A 19,513-nucleotide genomic window follows, 5' to 3' on the forward strand; every position below is an offset into this window, starting at 1 on the left:
TTTTTTAAAGATATTCCACAGGTTTATTTTATATTTAAAGGGAAGGTTCAGGGAAACGTTTAAAAAATAAAAATCCATATCCACTTACCTGGGGCTTCCTCCAGCCCGTGGCAGGCAGGAGGTGCCCTCGCCGCCGCTCCAGAGACTTCCGGTCGTCTTCGGTGGCCGACCCGACCTGGCCAGGCCGGCTGCCAGGTCGGGCTCTTCTGTGCTCCAAGGACGGGCTTTTCTGCGTCCCACGCGGGCGCGCTGACTTCATCGGACGTCCTCCAGGCTTTACTGCGCAGGCGCAGAACTACACCGATGACGACCGGAAGCCTCTGGAGCGGTGGCGAAGGCACCTCCTGCCTGCCACGGGCTGGAGGAAGCCCCAGGTAAGTGGATATGTATTTTTTTTTTTTTTTTTTTTTTTTGGAAAACGCTTTATTGTATAAAAGGACAAATACAACAAGCTGGAAATAGCAAAACATATACAGAGCGAAAACAACAACAAACGCGGATATACATCCTACACATATAAACATTGAAGAGCAAAGTCCTAATGTCCGGACCGTTCAACCCAGGAAATGGAGCACAAAAGTACTTCCAGCTGAGATCCTAGGGATCAGTCCAATCCACAAAACTACATAAAAACTAGCTCTTAAACTAAAACTAAACACAAAAAAAAAAAAAAAAAAAAAAAAAAAAAAAAGGGGCATTATTCTGTTGAAGCACAGGAGTCCCAAATGTCATAGAGGTATATAAAACAAACAGAAACCAAGCACGCAAATGTCCAAGGGGAACTAGAGATGCCTATAGGTTTTCCATGCGTCCCAAATAAGATCAAATCTTGCTATATTCTCAACACTATAATAATACACTCGATCAATTAACATCATCAAATCAAGACGCTGAGTAACCAAAGCTAACTCCAAATCAGTGGATTTCCACTGAAGAGCTATTGACCAATGGGCAGCCAATAAGTGGATATGGATTTTAATTTTTTTAAACGTTTCCCTGAACCTTCCCTTTAAATCCAAGTCTTAAGTTTTTACTGTTTCTGCTCAATGACACATTCATTGAAGGATGCCAGAGTTAAAATCTTTGAACTATTGACCCTTTCTATCGCTTTCCTGCTCTCAGAAGCCATTAAAAGATGTAATGGTTAAGGGCTCTGCCTCTGACACAGGAGACCAGGGTTCGTATCTCGGCTCTCTCTGCTTAGTAAGTCAGCACCTATTCAGTAGGAGACCTTAGGCAAGTCTCCCTAACACTGCTACTGCCTATAGAGCACGTCCTAGTGGCTCAAGTCCTTATTGTCATATCTATCCACCACAGATTCTACCTACCTCCTTTCTATTGGAATGCCCTATCACTGGGCGGTCATGGAAATAAATTGTCTCAATGTACAGAAACAGCAGCAAACCAAGTGTCTTAAAGTTTCTGTACTTGACATCCAATTTATAAAAAAAAGGAAATAAAAAGGAAAATAAAACTGTCCAGAGTAAAACGTTAAACTGGATACTTTTTATGGAATGATCTATGAAGCTTTTGTAGTGCCAAGTGAAGCAAGCTGTCCCAGGCATAGTCTAGTTCCTCAAAGCAATCACTTTAGTCGAGTTGTCCCTCTGGCCGATTGAAGGAATTAGTCTGAATGCCGACAAGAGACAGAATCGGACGACTTTGAAGTTTTATTTTTGAAGAACAAAAAATTAATAGGTATGAATTCAATATATTTTAAAGTGAACCAGGGGTGAAAATACACTGATGAGAAACAATTATATGTATCCTTCTACTCCTAAAAATGCCTTTAAGTATCCCTTTTTTTTATTTAAAGCGGACCCAAACCAAACATTTTTTTAATTAAAAATATTTAGTTGCACCACTTTGACACATACAAATATAAATAAACACTCCTTCAAACCTATGAGCATTCAGTGCATGCTTTTCACCCTTCTCTTTTCATAACTAGGGTTATACAGGTGGCAGCCATTAGCAATTCCTCCATTGCCGGACACCATCTACTCCACCAGTTTGCCGGATTTTGTCCCGGCAATTTGAATGGAAGGGAGGGGTTCCTCCAATAAATGTAAAATATTTTATATTTGTCATCATGCAGCTGAAAAAAGGCTGCTATTTATTATTATAATTTAGAAAATAGATTTTATTTCTGAAATCTTGTATTTTTAATTTGGGTCCACTTTAAACATATACAAAGTAGGTTACATTTTTACTGCCTCTAATCAGTGGCAGCTTATTAAACGTCTCAGACTTAAAATCCAAGAACTATTGACCTTTTTTGCCTGCCCTTAGAAGTAGTATTCTGCCAGGAAAACTTTTATGGCTGTAATTTGCTTATCAGTCATGTTTACTATATTCCCGCAAAATAAAACATGCAAAACAGCCTGGCTAGTAATATGTTTTGTACTGTACATACACATGTTTATCTCATATCACAAGGTACACTTTAATTCCCAGTCTAATGTCTCTTTATGAAATTCTCCTTTAAGGCTTCTTGCACACCAAGACGTTGTGTTAGGTGGCACGTTAAGGTCGCATAACGTGCACCTAACACAACGTATGGTGCTGCAAAAGCCGACGGTAGAGTGAGCCGCGTTAGGCTGCTCGATGCCCATAATATCTCCCAGAGTGGCGCTGATTGGCCAGCGGGACCACGTGATGCGGAGCGAGACACTCCGCATCACGTGGTCCCGCCGGCCAATCAGCGCCCGCCAGTGCAGTGAATATTAAGTAGCCATGTGCGCGGCTACTGTAGCTGGCTCTCCCCGCCTCCTCTCCGCCCCCCTCTGCGCATGTGCAAACAGTCTAACGCGGCTATAGCCGCTCCAACGCCGTAGCATGCTGCACTTTGCACAGAACGTGCAGCGTTACATGTAACGCAACGTGGGCTGTGTGAACAGCCCACTTGTGTTACATTGCTGTGCGTTGGGGGAGCGTTACAGGCGCACTAACGTGCGCCTGTAACGTCTTGGTGTGCAAGCAGCCTAAAGGGATACTGTAGGGGGGTCAGGGGAAAATGAGTTTAACTTACCCGGGGCTTCTAACGGTCCCCCGCAGACATCTTGTGTTGGCGCAGCCACTCACCGATGCTCCGGCCCCGCCTCTGGTTCACTTCTGGAATTTCAGACTTTAAGGTCTGAAAACCACTGCGCCTGCGTTGCTGTGTCCTCGATCCCGCTGATGTCATCAAGAACGCACAGCGCAGGCCCAGTATGGTCTGTGTCTGCGCAGTACACTCCTGGTGACATCAGCGGGAGCGAGGACACGGGCGTGCAGGCGCAGTGGTTTTCTGACTTTAAAGTCAGAAATTCCAGAAGTGAATTGGAGGCGGAGCCGGAGCATCGGTGAGTGGCTGCGCCAATAAAGGATGTCTGCGGGGACCATTAGAAGCCCCGGGTAAGTTCAGCTCATTTTCCCCCGACCCCCTTACAGTATCCCTTTAAATTAGAAGTGAATAGAACAGAGTCTACTAGTCTGATCAAGAGGCAAATGTTTCCTTTTAATATTCAGCTCTCTGGTCATTACAGTATTTACCAAGGCCGTATACAAAGCGCGTTTTTTGCATGTGCATATTAATCTTTCTGGACTTACTTTCTTCTGAAGGGCACAGTGGAATATGAAAATAAACATTCCTTGGAAGGCGTTGAACACTGTGAAGAGGTATGTCATTACAACAGTCTCCTCGTTGATGTACAGCAGACCAAAAGACCACGTCAGACCAAGCAGACACAAAAGAGCGAAAGCTCCAAGAACCCAAGACCTGAAAACAGAAAATAAAGTCAGCGGCTATGAATGCGGTACTTGACTTCAAACACTGAACAGGGATGACTGCGGTTCCCATTTAAATTCTTATGTTGTGTGGGCCCATTCAAAATGTTTTACCAAAAACAAAGCAGACCACTTGATTTCTTATTGATGTGAGCGCCTCATCCTTGAGGCACAGTTAATTCTGCTTTAAATATACTTATATCACGATGCAAGATAATACTGCGTTGGCCGTCATTCCTAGCAGGTTCATGGAATATATTATATTCAATACGGATAGTTTGATCAATGTGAAACCGCTTGCATGAGTGCATCAAGCAATTACAATAAATCTATTGTTTGCATTTCAAATAGCAAATCGAGGTCAGAGGGGAAATATATATTTTATATACTGATGTACTGTATATATTTTTTTCAATTTATCCCTCCCATGCCTCTATAGTCTTTATGGTCACCCTTGTAAACTGTCAGAACAAAATCATGACTTGTTTCAATTGTAAAGAAGGTTTGTATCTTTTTGGGTCTTAAAGAAAGTCTGAAGCCAGATTAAAAATGGCTTTTAAGCTTATATTCAGCAGGGGCATGTTTGCCCCTTCGAAAACGCCGCTATCCCGTGGCATAACGAGGGGTCTTTACCCCCCCCAAATCCCCCCTGCTACCTCTGGGGAGCGCTTCTGTGTGAGGCAGGGCTATGAGCTGCAGCCCTGCCTCACACGCGTCTATCAGTGGCGGATCTCCGCCTCTCCCCCACCCCTCTCAGTCTTCCTTCACTGAGAGGGGCGGGGGAGAGGCGGAGATCTGCCGCTGACATACGCGTGTGAGACAGGGCTGCAGCTCATAGCTCTGCCTCACACGGAAGCGCACAGGGGCAGCAAAATCCAAGACCAAGTTGGTCGTGGATTTTGCAGGGGGGATTTGGGGGTAAAGACCCCTCGTTATGCCGGGGGATAGCGGCGCTTTAGCAGGGGCAAACAAGCCCCCTGCTGAATATAATCTTAAAAGCCATTTTTAATCTGGCTTCAGGCTCCCTTTAAAGGGACTCCGAGCTCTAAATAAAAATGAAATTGGTACTCACCTGGGGCTTTCTGCAGCCCACCGTAGGTCAGGAGGTCCCTCGGCGTCCATCTGGCTCTTCTCCCAGGGCCTGGCCAGAAATGGCTCCACGGCGGCTCTTTCTTCCTGAAAAGTCACATCTGTCGTCACCACGCGACCGGCGTGACAGTACTGCACATGTGCGGTTTAATCGCGCATGCACAGTACTGTCACGCCGGCCGCCGTGATGACGCCGAGAGACCTCTTGACCTATGGTGGGCTGCAGAAAGCCCCAGGTGAGTACTAATTTCATTTTTATTCAGAGCTCAGAGTCCCTTTAAAAGGACCACTATCGCAAAAAATTATGCTTATTAAAATGCACAAACGGATACAATTAAGAAGTAGGTTTCTTCAGGAGTAAAATAAGCTATAGATTACCTGTCTCCTATGTTGCTGTCACATACAATCTGACAGGTTTTTGACTAATCTGTCTCTTCATGGAGGATTCTCAGTATTTTAATGTATTCTTTACAAAAGCCCTCCCTAGAAAGGATCTATACAAAAAAGCAGGCCGTTCCCCTACCTATTTACACACTATTCTGGAAGTTGGACTGAGCAACTGCCGTTCACTAAGTGCTTTTGAAGATAAAGAAAACCCTGAGAATCCCCTATGAGGAAATGTGCTAGTCTAAAATCTGTTAGATTTTAACTACCTACTGTAAGTGACACAACAAGATAAAAGAAAAGTAATTTATGTCACATTTTACTCTGGGAGAAATGTACTTTTTATTTATGTGTTTTCATGTATTTTTTATTTTGTCATAGTGTTCCTTTAACAAACCCCTATAGGTAACATAGGAGGCATTTATCAGAGACAAAATGTTGGTAGTTTTGTAGAAATCCATGCAGAACGGTTTCAGAAATCTTAAGAAATCACTAAATAGTGCAGTTTCCTTCTAAAAAACTGTTTGGAATAGGATGAGTTAGGAATGTTTCTCAGACAATGCAGTGTGTGAGGGAAATTTCTGTTGCTGAGATAACCAATACACCTGTTGTATTGCATCAATGCCCAGCACTGGAAGGGTTAAGCACAGAACAGCTTCACAGGACACCTGGCAGCAGGGGGGAGGAGCTCTTCACAAATAACTAGCCTGCACTGCTGCACTATCTAGAGAACTGCTAATAAGCACTTCTTTAACTGCGGCAGTTTAGGGATGGTTTTGCACTTTTCTTAACTGTTCTAGAAATCCACGCTAAACTGCTGCTATTATGTAGGATTTGAGAAGTTTCTTATCATGCAGAACAGTTCCCCTGCTTGTTACAACTGTTTAAGAAGAAAAAATGGTTGGTAATGCTTCGATGAATCTGGCCCACTGACTTTTCTAAATTCCATAAAACCTCAGAATGAGTTAAAACTGACCAAACTATAAGCTTGGTGTAGCATCGCTATATGCAAAGACAAACAAATTAGCTACAGCTGTTGAAAATCACACAGCTTTATTTCAGACACCTGTTGACATTTTTTTTAACGCATAACATAAATGAATGTTAAAAGTAGCTTTATTTCTATAAATCAAGTGGTATGTGAATAAAAGAATGCAGAAGTAATATATATATATATATATATATATATATATAATGCTTTATGCTTAGCAGTTTACAACAAAACATTTATCTTAAAGGAATGTATAGTGTTTATATTTTTGATACAAATATTTTTTTCTTAGCTCCACCTGCTGGTTCAACTGGCAAGTTTTAAAAGTGAAACAAAGGATCTTGCATTTCCTTGGTAAAATAAACGCCTCGTTAAAGGAATACTGTAGGGGTCGGGGGGAAAGGAGTTGAACTTACCCGGGGCTTCTAATGGTCCCCCGCAGACATCTTGTGCCCGCGCAGCCGCTCACCGATGCTCCGGCCCCGCCTCCGGTTCACTTCTGGAATTTCAGACTTTAAAGTCGGAAAACTACTGTGCCTGCGTCCTCGCTCCCGCTGACGTCGCCAGGAGCGTACTGCACAGGCACCGACCATACTGGGCATGCACAATACACTCCTGGTGACATCAGTGAGAGGAAGGGCGCAGCTGCGCAGGCACAGTGGTTTTCTGACTTTAAAGTCGGAAATTCCAGAAGTGAACTGGAGGTGGGGCCTGGAGCATTGGGGAGTGGCTGCGCGGGCACCGGATGTCTGCGGGGGACCATTAGAAGCCCTGGGTACGTTCAACTTATTTTCCCCCGACCCCCCTACAGTAGTCCTTTAATGTTACAGAAGTTTTGATAACTGATAACTACAATGAAACTTCAAAAAAAAAATAAAAAAAAAGATGTGCAGAGGAAAAAACTTGCCAGGCAAATACATCAGGCACAACTCACTACCGGAGGAAAAAAAATGTATTGTATACTAAACCTGAAAAAAATAAAACATAAATGAAACAAACACTATACATTCCCTTCTTTAATGCTAAGGGAAATTTATTTGTATGGACCACAAAGTCACAGCTCAACTCAGAATACACCTAAAGTTAAATTTTATTTTCTACCCATGATGTCTCATCACAGAAAGCTGAAATGAATATTAAAAATGAGGCACAACCTGACAACACAAATGATAAAAAAAAAACCTAAATAGAAAATAAAGTGAATGGGAAGTAGAACATAAAACCAGCAACCAGCAAAGGAGGGGGGAAAAACATTGCCACGCGTGACCCCACCATAAAAGAAAAATGAGCGGAGAAAAATCGAATGGAGGACAAGGAAGATTTGAGTTAGGGCATTCCACATCTAGCTAATGGTCTCTTACTTGATAAAAGGCTTATTATCTTCATATCTAGAGAGCATTACAAGCAGAGGAGAGAAATCAGATTGTTAGAGACAGAAGTGGAGCAGAGAGAACTGACTATCTTATACACAAGGCGGAATCGGGTGGAGGAAAGGAGGGAAAAATGAAAAAATAAGAGAAAAAAAATAAAGCAAGGTTCAAATTAGAACATGAATCAGGGGAGGTTTGGAAAGGGGGATTTTGCTTGATCCGTTAAAGTCATGCAAGAACTGTTAATGTAAGGATTCACCTTACCCAGGCAAGTCTGTATTATAGTAGCCGTCACATACACGGTAATTACTGGCGTGGAGGAGACAGAGGGAGGAAAGAAGGAAAGAAAAAAGAGAGATGCTAAAACAAAAACCTCTCTACCAAGCAACATGCAACAAGGAGCACATTAGTCAAAGAATTTCACTAACTTCCTGTGTTCACACCCCTTCCTGTAAAGCCCAGTCTACACGATACGATTCTTTGTGCGATTCGATTAGGATTCTATTTACGATCCGATTAAATCCGACATGTCCGATCGGGATTCGATTCAATTTGCCATTGCAAAACAATGGCAAATCTAACTGAATCGAATCCCGATTGGACATGTCGGATTTATTTGGATCGTAAATAGAATCGTAATCGAATCGCACAAAGAATCGTATCGTGTAGATGTGGCTTAACTGTTACAGTCTAACAAGAGCCAGTACTGACAAATGGCTATTATAGACAGTACACTAATGCTAAATCTACTTCCTTTGCAACAACTACTATACTCAAATAATGCTATATTTACTTCCTTTGCAACAACTGCCTTCACTCAAAAGACTCTCAGTGCCAGCTAATTACTTAAGTTGTTAATTCCAACTCCTCAATCATCTGTTGTGCTCACTAGGGATGTTCAAGAAGTTGTACATGAATCTGAGTTGATGCAGAATCATACACATTTTTGCAGCTTAGAAATGAACCAGTTAAAGAGAACCCGAGGTGTGTTTAAAGAATGTTATCTGCATACAGAGGCTGGATCTGCCTATACAGCCCAGCCTCTGTTGCTATCCCAAACCCCCCTAAGGTCCCCCTGCACTCTGCAATCCCTCATAAATCACAGCCGTGCTGTGAAGCTGTGTTTACATCTGTAGTGTCAGTCTCAGCTGCTCCCCCGCCTCCTGCATAGCTCCAGTCCCTGCCCCCGTCCCTTCCCTCCAATCAGCAGGGAGGGAAGGGATGCAGGCGGGGACTGGAGTTCTGCAGGAGGCGGGGAGAGCAGCAGACTGACACTATAGAGATAAACACAGCCAGCTCTGACAAGCTGTTTGTCAGCAGCGTGGCTGTGATTTATGAGGGATTGTAGAGTGCACTGGGACCTTAGGGGGGTTTGGGATAGCAACAGAGGCTGGGCTGTATAGGCAGATCCAGCCTCTGTATGCAGATAATATTCTTCAAACCCACCTCGGGTTCTCTAAGTCAAATCTCTGCTTTACCTGAAACTATGTAAACCTGCATAAAACAATTTGCATAAATCTACATCAAATCATTGACGATTCCTAGTTCTCACCAGTCTCAGTAAGGTATGCTATTATACTGCTTCAGTTTATATACTGCTTCAGTTTCATGTGCCAAAAGCACATGAAAATGGCGGAATGCCTATTATAAATCAGTTACCATTCCTAATCCTAGCACTATCATAATATTTGGGTCAAACCAACCAAAATGAATACTTTCCTCTGATTTCCCAAGAACTCTAGTGTCAAAAAAGTCTGTCTCTCTAGAATTCTTAACTATGCATATATGTCACCAGAACAGGACAAATGTTGTAAATATGGACACTCAATGTATTGAGGGGTCCAGCTGAAAGACTGACCACAATATCATGATCTTGTGGAAGAGGACAGAGGTAGAAACTCGTGTGGACTGTCTGTGAGATTTAGGGTTGTGGACACGGATTCAAAACGTGAAGGTTTTTCTAATGTTGAAGTAACGATTTTCATTATAGCTGGCATGTAATAAGCCATACTGTAACCAAAGTTCCAAATGCAAATGAGTAGAACATAAACCTTGACTTTTCACATTTTTCTGTAGCCAAGCACATGCACAAATACACCAAGTTACTTTTTCTCCGTACCTAGCCTATGCTGTCTCAAGAATCTGCGCCAAGACTTTGATGGTGTGCAACAGTCTGAGTTCTACTTCACTGTAATTTCATGAATTGGTGTTTCTGCAGATTTCTGCGCAATTGCTGCAAATGCATCTAGCTCAAGTTTCCAAAAACAGTTTAGAAGTTGTGAAGGGACTGTGCAGGCTTTTTGGAACAAGCCATGGATGCATTACTTTATTTTTTGGTTTATGCCCTGTAGGTTAAATGGGTCTTTATAAAACACTAAACTCTTTCTAGTAACTCAGAAGAAGGATGTTCAAGGGTGTAATTTTATAGGTGAGGCTTAACCTTCAAACTGCCCTGCTCTTTTGGAAAAAATACACCTTCACATAGTTGAATCATAGGATACTTAAAAAAAAAAGTTTTAAAATGGTCATCCATTGATTCTAAGATGGATACTATATTCAGTGCAATGTCCTGTACTGCAAGTTGAAGCCTGTTAGATGCTAACTAGAGAGTCAATCACACTGCTCTACGTTGGAATAGGGAATAGTGACCAGGGTTTTTGCTACTGGTTTATTTTTGCATGTATAACAATTTCACGACATGCAGAAGACTTCAAACTAGATAAAATACAAGATTATTAATATCACCGAGAAGGTCTGTGCCGCACACAGGTCAACAGGATTACCTTTTGTTGACACTGCTTAGAACAAGAGATACTTGGCTCATCGTTTCTCAAGTAATTTTAACAGATCATGTTTAGAAAACTTCTCTAAGAAAAAAAAAGCTGCGATGATTGCTGATTTAGCAATACTTTAATAAATCCTTTGTACATAGTAAAGGAAATCCTCAAAGTGTGTTCTCTTTGTGGAGTTCTGAAACACGGCTACAGAATGACCAAAGGAAGCGCACTTGGCACTCTACCGAAGATCTTCGAAAAATCTAAAGCTAGCCTGTTCCTTTCATTCATCCTCCCACTAAATTTAAACACAATCCCCCCAAAAGACAGTTTTTCATTCACAAACATACTGCAAAGCAACAAACATCCATCTTGAAGGACACCTCGTACAAGCCAACAGAAGAACAAAAGGCTCTGGTCATGGAGACCTTACTGTTCCCAGACTTAGAAGTGGCATCAAAATGAAAGCAAACATTTTTTTAATTAGTCACACACAACAGATAATCTGCAAGTTAACATTAGTGATAAAGAGCAAATTCTCCTCGGAGAGCTGGATTACGAGTGAAACATTTTCCAATCCCTACATCAGAAAGTCATTTAACAAAACAAACCTCACATAATCATGTCAGCCTTGTGGACGAGAACATCATTTTAAACTGCATTTTAAATGCAAATGAAATTACCCTGGTGCTACGGAGTACTTTAATTCATTTATGCAATTTAGGTCGAATCATTTCGGGGAAAGCATTATCTATCTCAAGCTAGTGCGTAAGAAGCAGCGCGACAGTAGCCAGCCTAATAGGTCGATGACATCTCTATCGTTGACTGATAAACTGCGCGGCAGTTAATACAGAGTTCCCCATATCGCTGGCACGAGCGGGGCACTTACTTAATGTTTTCCAAGCGGCTGGAGTCCGGCTTTAGAGAATTTGAATGCTTCACCATCTTGCAGACCGTGATCACCAGAAAAACGATGTTCACCTGCGGTCAAAGAAAAACAAACATATGAAATGAAGCAGTTTCGTTTATAGAGAAACTTTAGTGCAAAGGGGGAAAAAAATAATCAATACATTGCAAAGTGAGCATTTAAAAATGGAGGGAAGAGAGGTCAATAAATTATTGATATTCCCCATGTAACGTGTTCATATTGTTTGATGCACAATCAGCCTGCATGTAATCATCTTTACTACTGGCAGACATGAAAAAAAACTAGACAACACCTACTACCATTATCTATAACCACACCCCCTAACATGGCTAGAGGCTAAACGTTTTTTTTTTTCTATATACATATGCACCGAGGGAGATAGTGGTTGCTTGGCAGTTGGTAAAAGCAGTTATTTCCCACAATGCAGTGAGGTTCACAGACAGCAAACTGTCAGGACCATGGTCATAACATCACACTTTGGGAGGGGTTTCACCACAATATCAGTCTATATCAGTGATGGCTAACCTTGGCACTCCAGCTGTGACAAAACTACAAATCCCATCATGCCTCTGCCTCCCCGAAGTTATGCTTAGAACTGTCAGAGTATTACAATGTCTCATGGGACTTGTAGTTCCACCACAGCTGGAGTGCCAAGGTTAGCCATTACTGGCCTATATCATCCAGAAAAGAAAGATTTTTCACGGGAAAGGGGGCATTAGCTGGTATTTATTGGAATGAAGTTCAAGCCTTAGTTACTGCTCCTCTTTAAGCACATACATGAGAATCACTTCCCAGGATTTCCCCTCTCCTTCAATAGGCAAATAGGGCCCAATACTTTTTTCACGACCACAAATTGATAATACATGACCTATCAGAGCTCAGAACAGCTTCTGTTTGGAAGCAATCTCAAATACTCTCCGGTGCCCTATAGAATACCAAACCTCCACAGTGCTTCCTTCACTCCTTAACAAATTATGTTTTTGGTGCATCTGTTTTGAATGCAAGTTGTATACTCTGCCTATAATCGAGGCTCTGCACAACTATGCTGCTAGTCATTCAGATGCAGCCTGTGTTGGGAAGCGCTGACACCTCTCCCTACTGTACAAAAAAAAAAGGTAATTATGTAAACACATCGAGGAGGAGACATCACACTCGGCTTTCTCTGATTTCTTAGTTTTAGAAGCTATTAGTGCAAGCATAATGGCCAGAGAGGAAAGCAGAGGACATTTGTACAGAGCTTTTTGGACAACAGTTTAAGAAAATAATATTTTTTCAGAGTATCAGCCTGGCTTGCATGAAAGCTGTGCTGTCCCCTTTCTGTCAATGGAGATACAATTTAAAAATAAACTGGGTTTGCTTAGAATGCAGGATAGTCACAGATTTTATAAAGAAAGCCACAGAGGTGTCCAGGTCTTAAACCAGTGAAATAAAAAAAATAGCGGCACAATTCTGCTTATCTGAATTTCATGAAAAACACCAGGGTAAGAGTCATAGCGATTGTAATGTATAGCTGCTTTAATGGAATCCTTAGTGAAGGATACAGGAATCTTACCTCTTTGCATCCTTAAAACAACTGCCAGCTACCTGGTTGTTACAGAAATCCTAACTGTGTCAGTTAACACTAATAGTGAGCATTTTTTTCCTGAAATTGAGACTCAAAAAGAATTGGCGGTAGTGGATCAGCTTGAAAGCTAGGCAAGCTAAGTTCATTTCATTGGTTAAAATAGAATAAAGATGGTGGCGTCTATATCCTTCACTCTTTTCCCTTTAAAGCGGAATACAACCCAGCATTTCAACTTTGCTCTAAAACATTATTTACAGCATATTATATGCAACCAGCATTTTTTTTTGGGTTACACACAGAGCTTTAAAGTTCCATGGAGAGAAATGCAGACGCATCCGAAGTTTAGATAGATACATTTAAGTAAACACAATGTAACAAGTGAGGAATGTTACACACTCTCTGGCTGTCCTCCAGCTCCTGCACAGTCAGAGAGAGTGAGTCACATTCCTCACTTGTTACATTGTGTTTACTTAAATGTATCTATCTAAACTTCGGATGCGTCTGCATTTCTCTCCATGGAACTTTAAAGCTCTGTGTGTAACCCTTCCAATGCTGGTCTAGTAAAAAAAAAATGCTGGTTGCATATAATATGCTGTAAATAATGTTTTAGAGCAAAGTTGAAATGCAGGGTTATATTTTGCTTTAAGCTGAAATGGGATGTGTTATAAAATATCTGTAGGTTACCAGTATTCATACCAGGAGTATATTTTAAACATTAGATTTTTGTGAATTAATGATCATTAGGTAGTCATTTGAAAACTGAAAAATTGGGAATCTAGGATGGTTCTTCTGAGGTGAAAACCACTGGAAAGCAAAAAAAAACAAAAAAAACACTTCTTTACGGAATAACGCTAAATAATTTAGAAAACGAATATTGTAGAAACTATTTTATTGATTATATCACATTATTAAAGTCCATGGTAAAAATCTTGCCTCACCCCGAACCCGAATTACCGTGTTAAATTATCAGAGACGTTGGCACCTTAACTGCTGACAAGGTGAACCGCTATGGATTCTTTTTTTTACCCCTTAGTGATGTGAGCAGACAAAAAAAAATAAAAAAATAAAAAAATCACACGATCTCCCAGAGTGCTCTGAGTGAAAAGGCTGCAGCATAGCCTGAACATCACTAAGCGGGGTTACGCACGCGCGCACACACTCCTCTACACACACACACACACACACTCCTCTACACACACACACACACACACACACACACACACACACACACACACACACACACACACACACACACACACACACACACACACACACACACACACACACACACACACACACACACACACACACACACACACACACACACACACACACTTTCTGTTGCTGGAGCCAGGATATTAAAAATATGGATGATTGCCAATTTTTTGGGGGGAAAATAATCCGAAGCCTAGCTGTCAAAGAATGATACCTTTGTTATAGCTGTACGAAGGGGGCTGTTGGTGGAGAATTAGCAGGTGATGAGAATCTGGTCAATAGTGATTCCAAAAAAACGGAAGCTAAACGCAAATCCTTCGTCTCTCGTGTCAGAATCCTCATACAGCTGTCCAACCTTGCTAGGCCAGAAGCCCGAAAAGAATAAAACTTTGCAATTTGGCCCCCTCTTGCATGTTCAGTAATCATGCTAAATGGCCAGAATGTACCGTGCTTTTCATAAGTTGTTCTGACAACAAATGTCAGTAAATTCACTGAGTACATCCATATTAATTAAATCCAGTAACGGCGGGGTTGATGTATGAACAACGTGCAGAATCTGTAAGAGCATCAGAAAATCGAGCGTGTACGTCTGTTCTTCCAAGGAGAAAAACAGGTCTGTGATCAATATTTAAAGAAACTTTTAAGGCAAAAAAATAAAATAAATAAAAAATGGTTTTCTAAACTATGTATTGTTCCCGTGTAATTCTTGCGACGGAAAGGATTTTGGTAAGATGCCTCATTACGACTGCAATAAAAATAATTTAAAAAGGCCTACAACATAGACGGATTACCAACGTGTTGTATGTACTGTAATTATCACTCATTATTTACGATCTTGCTCCATCATTCCAATGTTGCTCTAAATAACGATTTCTCTATCCTATCTTGTCTAAGCTGGATAAACAGTGGCTGGAGAGTGTACTGGTTAAAGTGGTGTGAAACTCTGACATAACATTCAATAAAAATGTCTTTTCCTACTTTTTATTACTCATACAGTTATCATATTTGCTTTTGTGCATAAGTAATATTGTCCGTTTACAAATTACAAGTTTCCAAAGTATAGTTTATCTTGCCCTGAAACCTGCCACTGCTTTTTATTATATATTAACATCTTCTAATAAGCTATTCTGAACTATGTGTGTGTCTGAAGCACAGAGAGTTCCTTTTCACTTGTTACACTGTGTTAACACACATGTATCAACATTGGAATGTAAAAAAAGATACTGTTATCTGCAGTTTGGATGCAGATTTGAAGCTAAATAGCAGGACAAAGTGCTTTGTTTAACTACTTTGTTTAACTATTTCAGTGATGTTCTACTAAAACAATTTTGGGTAGCTTTCAAGCTGTGAGGAATCTTTTAGATCAAAGTAGAAATGCTGTCTTTCAGACCACTTTAAAGGCTCTGCCTCTGACACAGGAGACCAGGGTTATAATCTCTGCTCTTCCTGTTCAGTAAGCCAGCACCTATTCATTGAGGAGACCTTGGGCAAGACTCTCTAAAACTGCTACTGTCTGTAGATTGTTCCCTAGTGGCTGCAGCTCTAGTGCTTTCTCTGCCAGGAGAAAAGCACAATAAAAATGTTCTGTGTCTTGTTGTCTTATCTAAGCTGTCAGGTTCACATACACAACACTGGATTTTTGTTTGCCAAATGATGACTTTTTTTTGGAAAGATTGCTTGTGAGCCTAGAGTGAGTACAGGTCAACCCGACACTACCGATGACGACATAAATAATCTGACATGTTGCATTCACCAACAAATAACCTCTATAGATCTACTAGTGTAACCCCCACAAGGGGATACCGCTTGCTCACACTCCCCTCTCCATGACAACTAAGCTACCTGACAGTAGTGAGGGTCATGTCTAGGAGAACTCATGGAGAAGCATGTGGTTTGATCAGCTGATACATTTGCAAAGCTCTGATAGGCTGTGATCACATCCTGCTTTAGCACATGATCATGACTAGCAAATCAGAGACTTTCATCTCTTTCACCTGACCAAACTGATCACATGCTTCTCTGTGAGTTCTCCTAGACATGACTTGCCTATCACTACCTGAGACTAAACAGTGCTGGCTAGCATAAACAGCCATCAGTCTGGGAAATTAGCGGCCGAAATAACCATTTAGCACCTGGAGTAGCTGTCACTTAGTCAATCACATTGTGTCACATTGAGGACAGGGTCAGGGGCCAATGAAATCGGGTCTTGACTGGCTCAGGAAGCTCTGCTGTCACAGGGACAGTACGAGAGAGGGGGCTACAGTGACGGGAGGATGGTGTAAATGACGATAGCGGTGGGTCAGTGTGGCGTGAGATCGGTAAGCGCTGTTTTTTTCAAACCAGCAGTCTCTGGTCCTCAAGGGCCAGAGACTGCTGGTACTGAAAGGGGTACACGAAAAGAGATCTCCCCTTTACTGTGTTCAGAGACTCTAGCTCTTGTGTTACTGGATAAGTTTGCTGCATTAGCCAGGCTATCAATGAAGGTTCTTGATAAATGTGTCCTGTTTATTTTCACAGATTAGAGAATGTTTCCCAGAAGTAGCTTTTCATTACTGCACGTGCCGAGTTTTCTGGCTCGGAACGCAGAGAGCAGCTACGTGCCAAATCGTCCCTTATTCATCTAAGTGTGTGGGTGTCTGCAGACTGACAGAAGATGGAAGAGAAGATCTGCAAAAAACAAAAGATGATGACTTAAGAGGAGAATTCCACGGGGCATCACTGAATTTCCCAAGAAATCCATTTTCATACCGCATTTTTTTTGTCCTTTAAAAAGCCATTAGCAGTGAAACCTTTTTGAATATTTTCTAAAGCGGACCTGAACCCAGAATTTCCTCCCTGCTCTAAAAGATAAGCAACAGCATAATAAACCTTTAAAGAAAATCATTTTTTGTTACAAATCCTGCAATAAATCTGCAGCGCGTCTACATCTTGCTTTCATGGAAGAAGACATCGTTAACATCCTGTGTTTACAAATGAGCTGCTCTGCTGAGGCAGCCAACTGAGAGATCAAATTACAGTTGAGATTAGTCACAGATGAGGGGGAATTAGACAGGCTAAACTCTCTAAATACATACAGGGTGCTTTTCTCTATGTTTTCCTTCTGTCCCATACTGTGCAGATCCATACTGTGCGCTGCCTACAATGTGCTCCCATGGCCGGGAGTACTCTGCACTTGCGCAGTAAGCAAAAAATTCTATAGCGCATGTGCATAACGCTCCCAGCAGTGGAATGTGATAGAGAAGGTGCGTGGCCAGCGGCGCGCATGCACAGTGGCCGGGTTACTCGAGAGTCGGCCGGATTATTGAGGGGGACAGCGGAGGAAAGGTTGAGCGCGGAATCACGGCGAAGGAGCAGGAGGACTTCAGGGGGCTGGAAGAAGCCCCAGGTAAGAAAATTGACACATTTTTTCCCACTTAAAGAGACACTGAAGTGAAAAAAAATATGATATAGTGAATTGGTTGTGTACTATGAATAATTACTAGAAGATTAGCAGCAAAGAAAATATCCTCATATTTTTATTTTCAGGTATACAATGTTTTTTCTAACATTGCATCATTCTATAATATGTGCAGATTACACAACACTCAGCATTCAAAATGATTCTTTCAGAGCAGTCTATGAAGTAATGACCTCTCCTCTAGCAGAGAAAAAGTAAATAGTTAACTTACAGTTGAGATAATAAAAGTCAGAAAACAGCCCTCTCCACGACTTTGAAAGTCGTAGAGCTTATGGATTTTTTCCATAGAGATAACAGCTAGAGTTTCTGAACTCTTCCTGTACTGGAAACAATTAGACAGATGTATCTGATCTTAATGTTTTATTTCTTAGCTGTACTACACATACAAATCATATTATCATCATTTTTTTTTCGCTTCAGTGTCTCTTTAAAGCATATCTGAACTCAGAACTTCCGGTCTGCTCTAAAAGATAAGCAACAGCATAATAATTTTTTTTGTTACAGCTGATATAAATCCTGCAATAAATCTGCAGTGTGTCTTCTTCCTGCTTTCATAGAAGCAGGCATATTATTAACATCCTGTGTTTACAAATTAACTGTTCTGCTGTGGCAGAGGAGATTCCTGAGCTGACACAGCTGAGAGATCACAGTGGTGATTAGTCACAGATGAAGGGAAATTAGACAAGCTAAACCTCTCTAAATACAAACAGGGTGCATTTCTCTATGTTTCCTTCTCTCTTGTGCAAGAGTTCAGGTTCACTTTAAATATACTTTTACCACTTGCAATAAATCCTAACTAGATTTTGAAATCCGGAGTTTCCCTTAAACATGAACTTGGGCACAGCAGGCGGCCCCGAGTCCGTTCTGCAAGCCATTGGATAATCTCCGAGCCGGTGTTCGAGCAGGAGAAGGGCAGTCGAGCAAACACTATAAAATGCAGCCTACAAAAAATTCATTTGGGAAATCTAACAATGCACATTAGACTGACATTGGGACCATCGCTTTGAATTATGTCTCTCACCAGTTACTTTCATTATTAATAAGGTTCAAACTTAGTTTGCCAACAGAATGGAAAGCATGAGCGGAATGAGAGTGAACATTTAGCCACTGTATAAAGGAGTTTTAAGTGGGGACTTTGGGACACATACGACATAAAGCTAAACGGAACACACAGGAGCTGCGCGCCGCACCGTAAACACGGTAACAGGATACAGAAATAACCTGCATCTGCCACAACAAGGAGCGCCAGATTGCTGCAGGAAGGGGACTGCCTAGGCTAAACAGTAAAGCACATCTACGCAGCCTGACCGTGTAGTACGGCTGGCTGGAGAAGTGCGTGTCCTGTAAGTTTTATTTTTTTAAACATTTAATTTATATTTGTCTGGGTTCATATCCTCCTTTTTTGCTAGTTATGTACAATTATAAAAATTGATTCACAGCAGTAAGAAGAGTAAATATGGTCAATGATAAGCAGATAATTCTAGCTTTATTTGTGACTGTGGAGTGCCTTTTTAAGTGGCACCAGGGAGGTGATAATCAGGGGTAATCGGGAAGGTGCACCACCCGGCCTTTGCTGTAAACACAGAACCTGCCCCTCCCCTTCCTGTGCTCTTCAGGAAGTAGAAGTGGGAGGAAGTAACTCCCAATCTACTGGCAGCTCTCTACTTTGTGCACAGATCTCTGGGTCATCTGACTCTTCCAAACAGAATTTCACTGGAACGGTTGCATCAAAAATAATGATTTTGAGTGTAACAGCTCAGTACCCCATTCACCTTTACCAATGCAGGAGGGTGAACATTGTGCTTTTAAGTAAAACGGAGACTGAAGGGGATAAGATGATTTATACTTGCTTAGGGCTTCTCCAAGCCCCCTGTGGCCCATGAGCTTCCTTGGTGTCCATCCGATTCGCCTCTGTTCTGCCACTGTCAGCCCCAGTATTTGCAGACTACTGTACATACGCTGCTCTGGCATGC

At 41.6% G+C, this 19,513-nt stretch overlaps 1 protein-coding gene across 17 annotated transcripts in view; it reads right to left on the reverse strand.

Annotated features, from left to right (window-relative positions):
• The window catches only part of ADGRL2 (adhesion G protein-coupled receptor L2), a 332,423-nt gene that overhangs the window by 17,164 nt on the left and 295,746 nt on the right, over positions 1 to 19,513 (reverse strand). For 9 of the 17 annotated variants that reach the window (XM_068239169.1, XM_068239168.1, XM_068239154.1 and 6 more), the window contains 4 exons: positions 11,266 to 11,357; positions 7,867 to 7,911; positions 7,594 to 7,620; positions 3,592 to 3,760 (listed from right to left, as the gene is read on the reverse strand). In XM_068239169.1, the coding sequence (XP_068095270.1) occupies positions 3,592 to 3,760; positions 7,594 to 7,620; positions 7,867 to 7,911; positions 11,266 to 11,357 (333 nt within the window). The remainder of the gene's footprint in view (positions 1 to 3,591; positions 3,761 to 7,593; positions 7,621 to 7,866; positions 7,912 to 11,265; positions 11,358 to 19,513) is intronic. The other 8 variants (XM_068239162.1, XM_068239158.1, XM_068239157.1 and 5 more) reach the window with 1 other exon arrangement.

The sequence above is a fragment of the Hyperolius riggenbachi genome, chromosome 6 (assembly GCF_040937935.1).
Source record: "Hyperolius riggenbachi isolate aHypRig1 chromosome 6, aHypRig1.pri, whole genome shotgun sequence".
NCBI lineage: Eukaryota > Metazoa > Chordata > Amphibia > Anura > Hyperoliidae > Hyperolius > Hyperolius riggenbachi.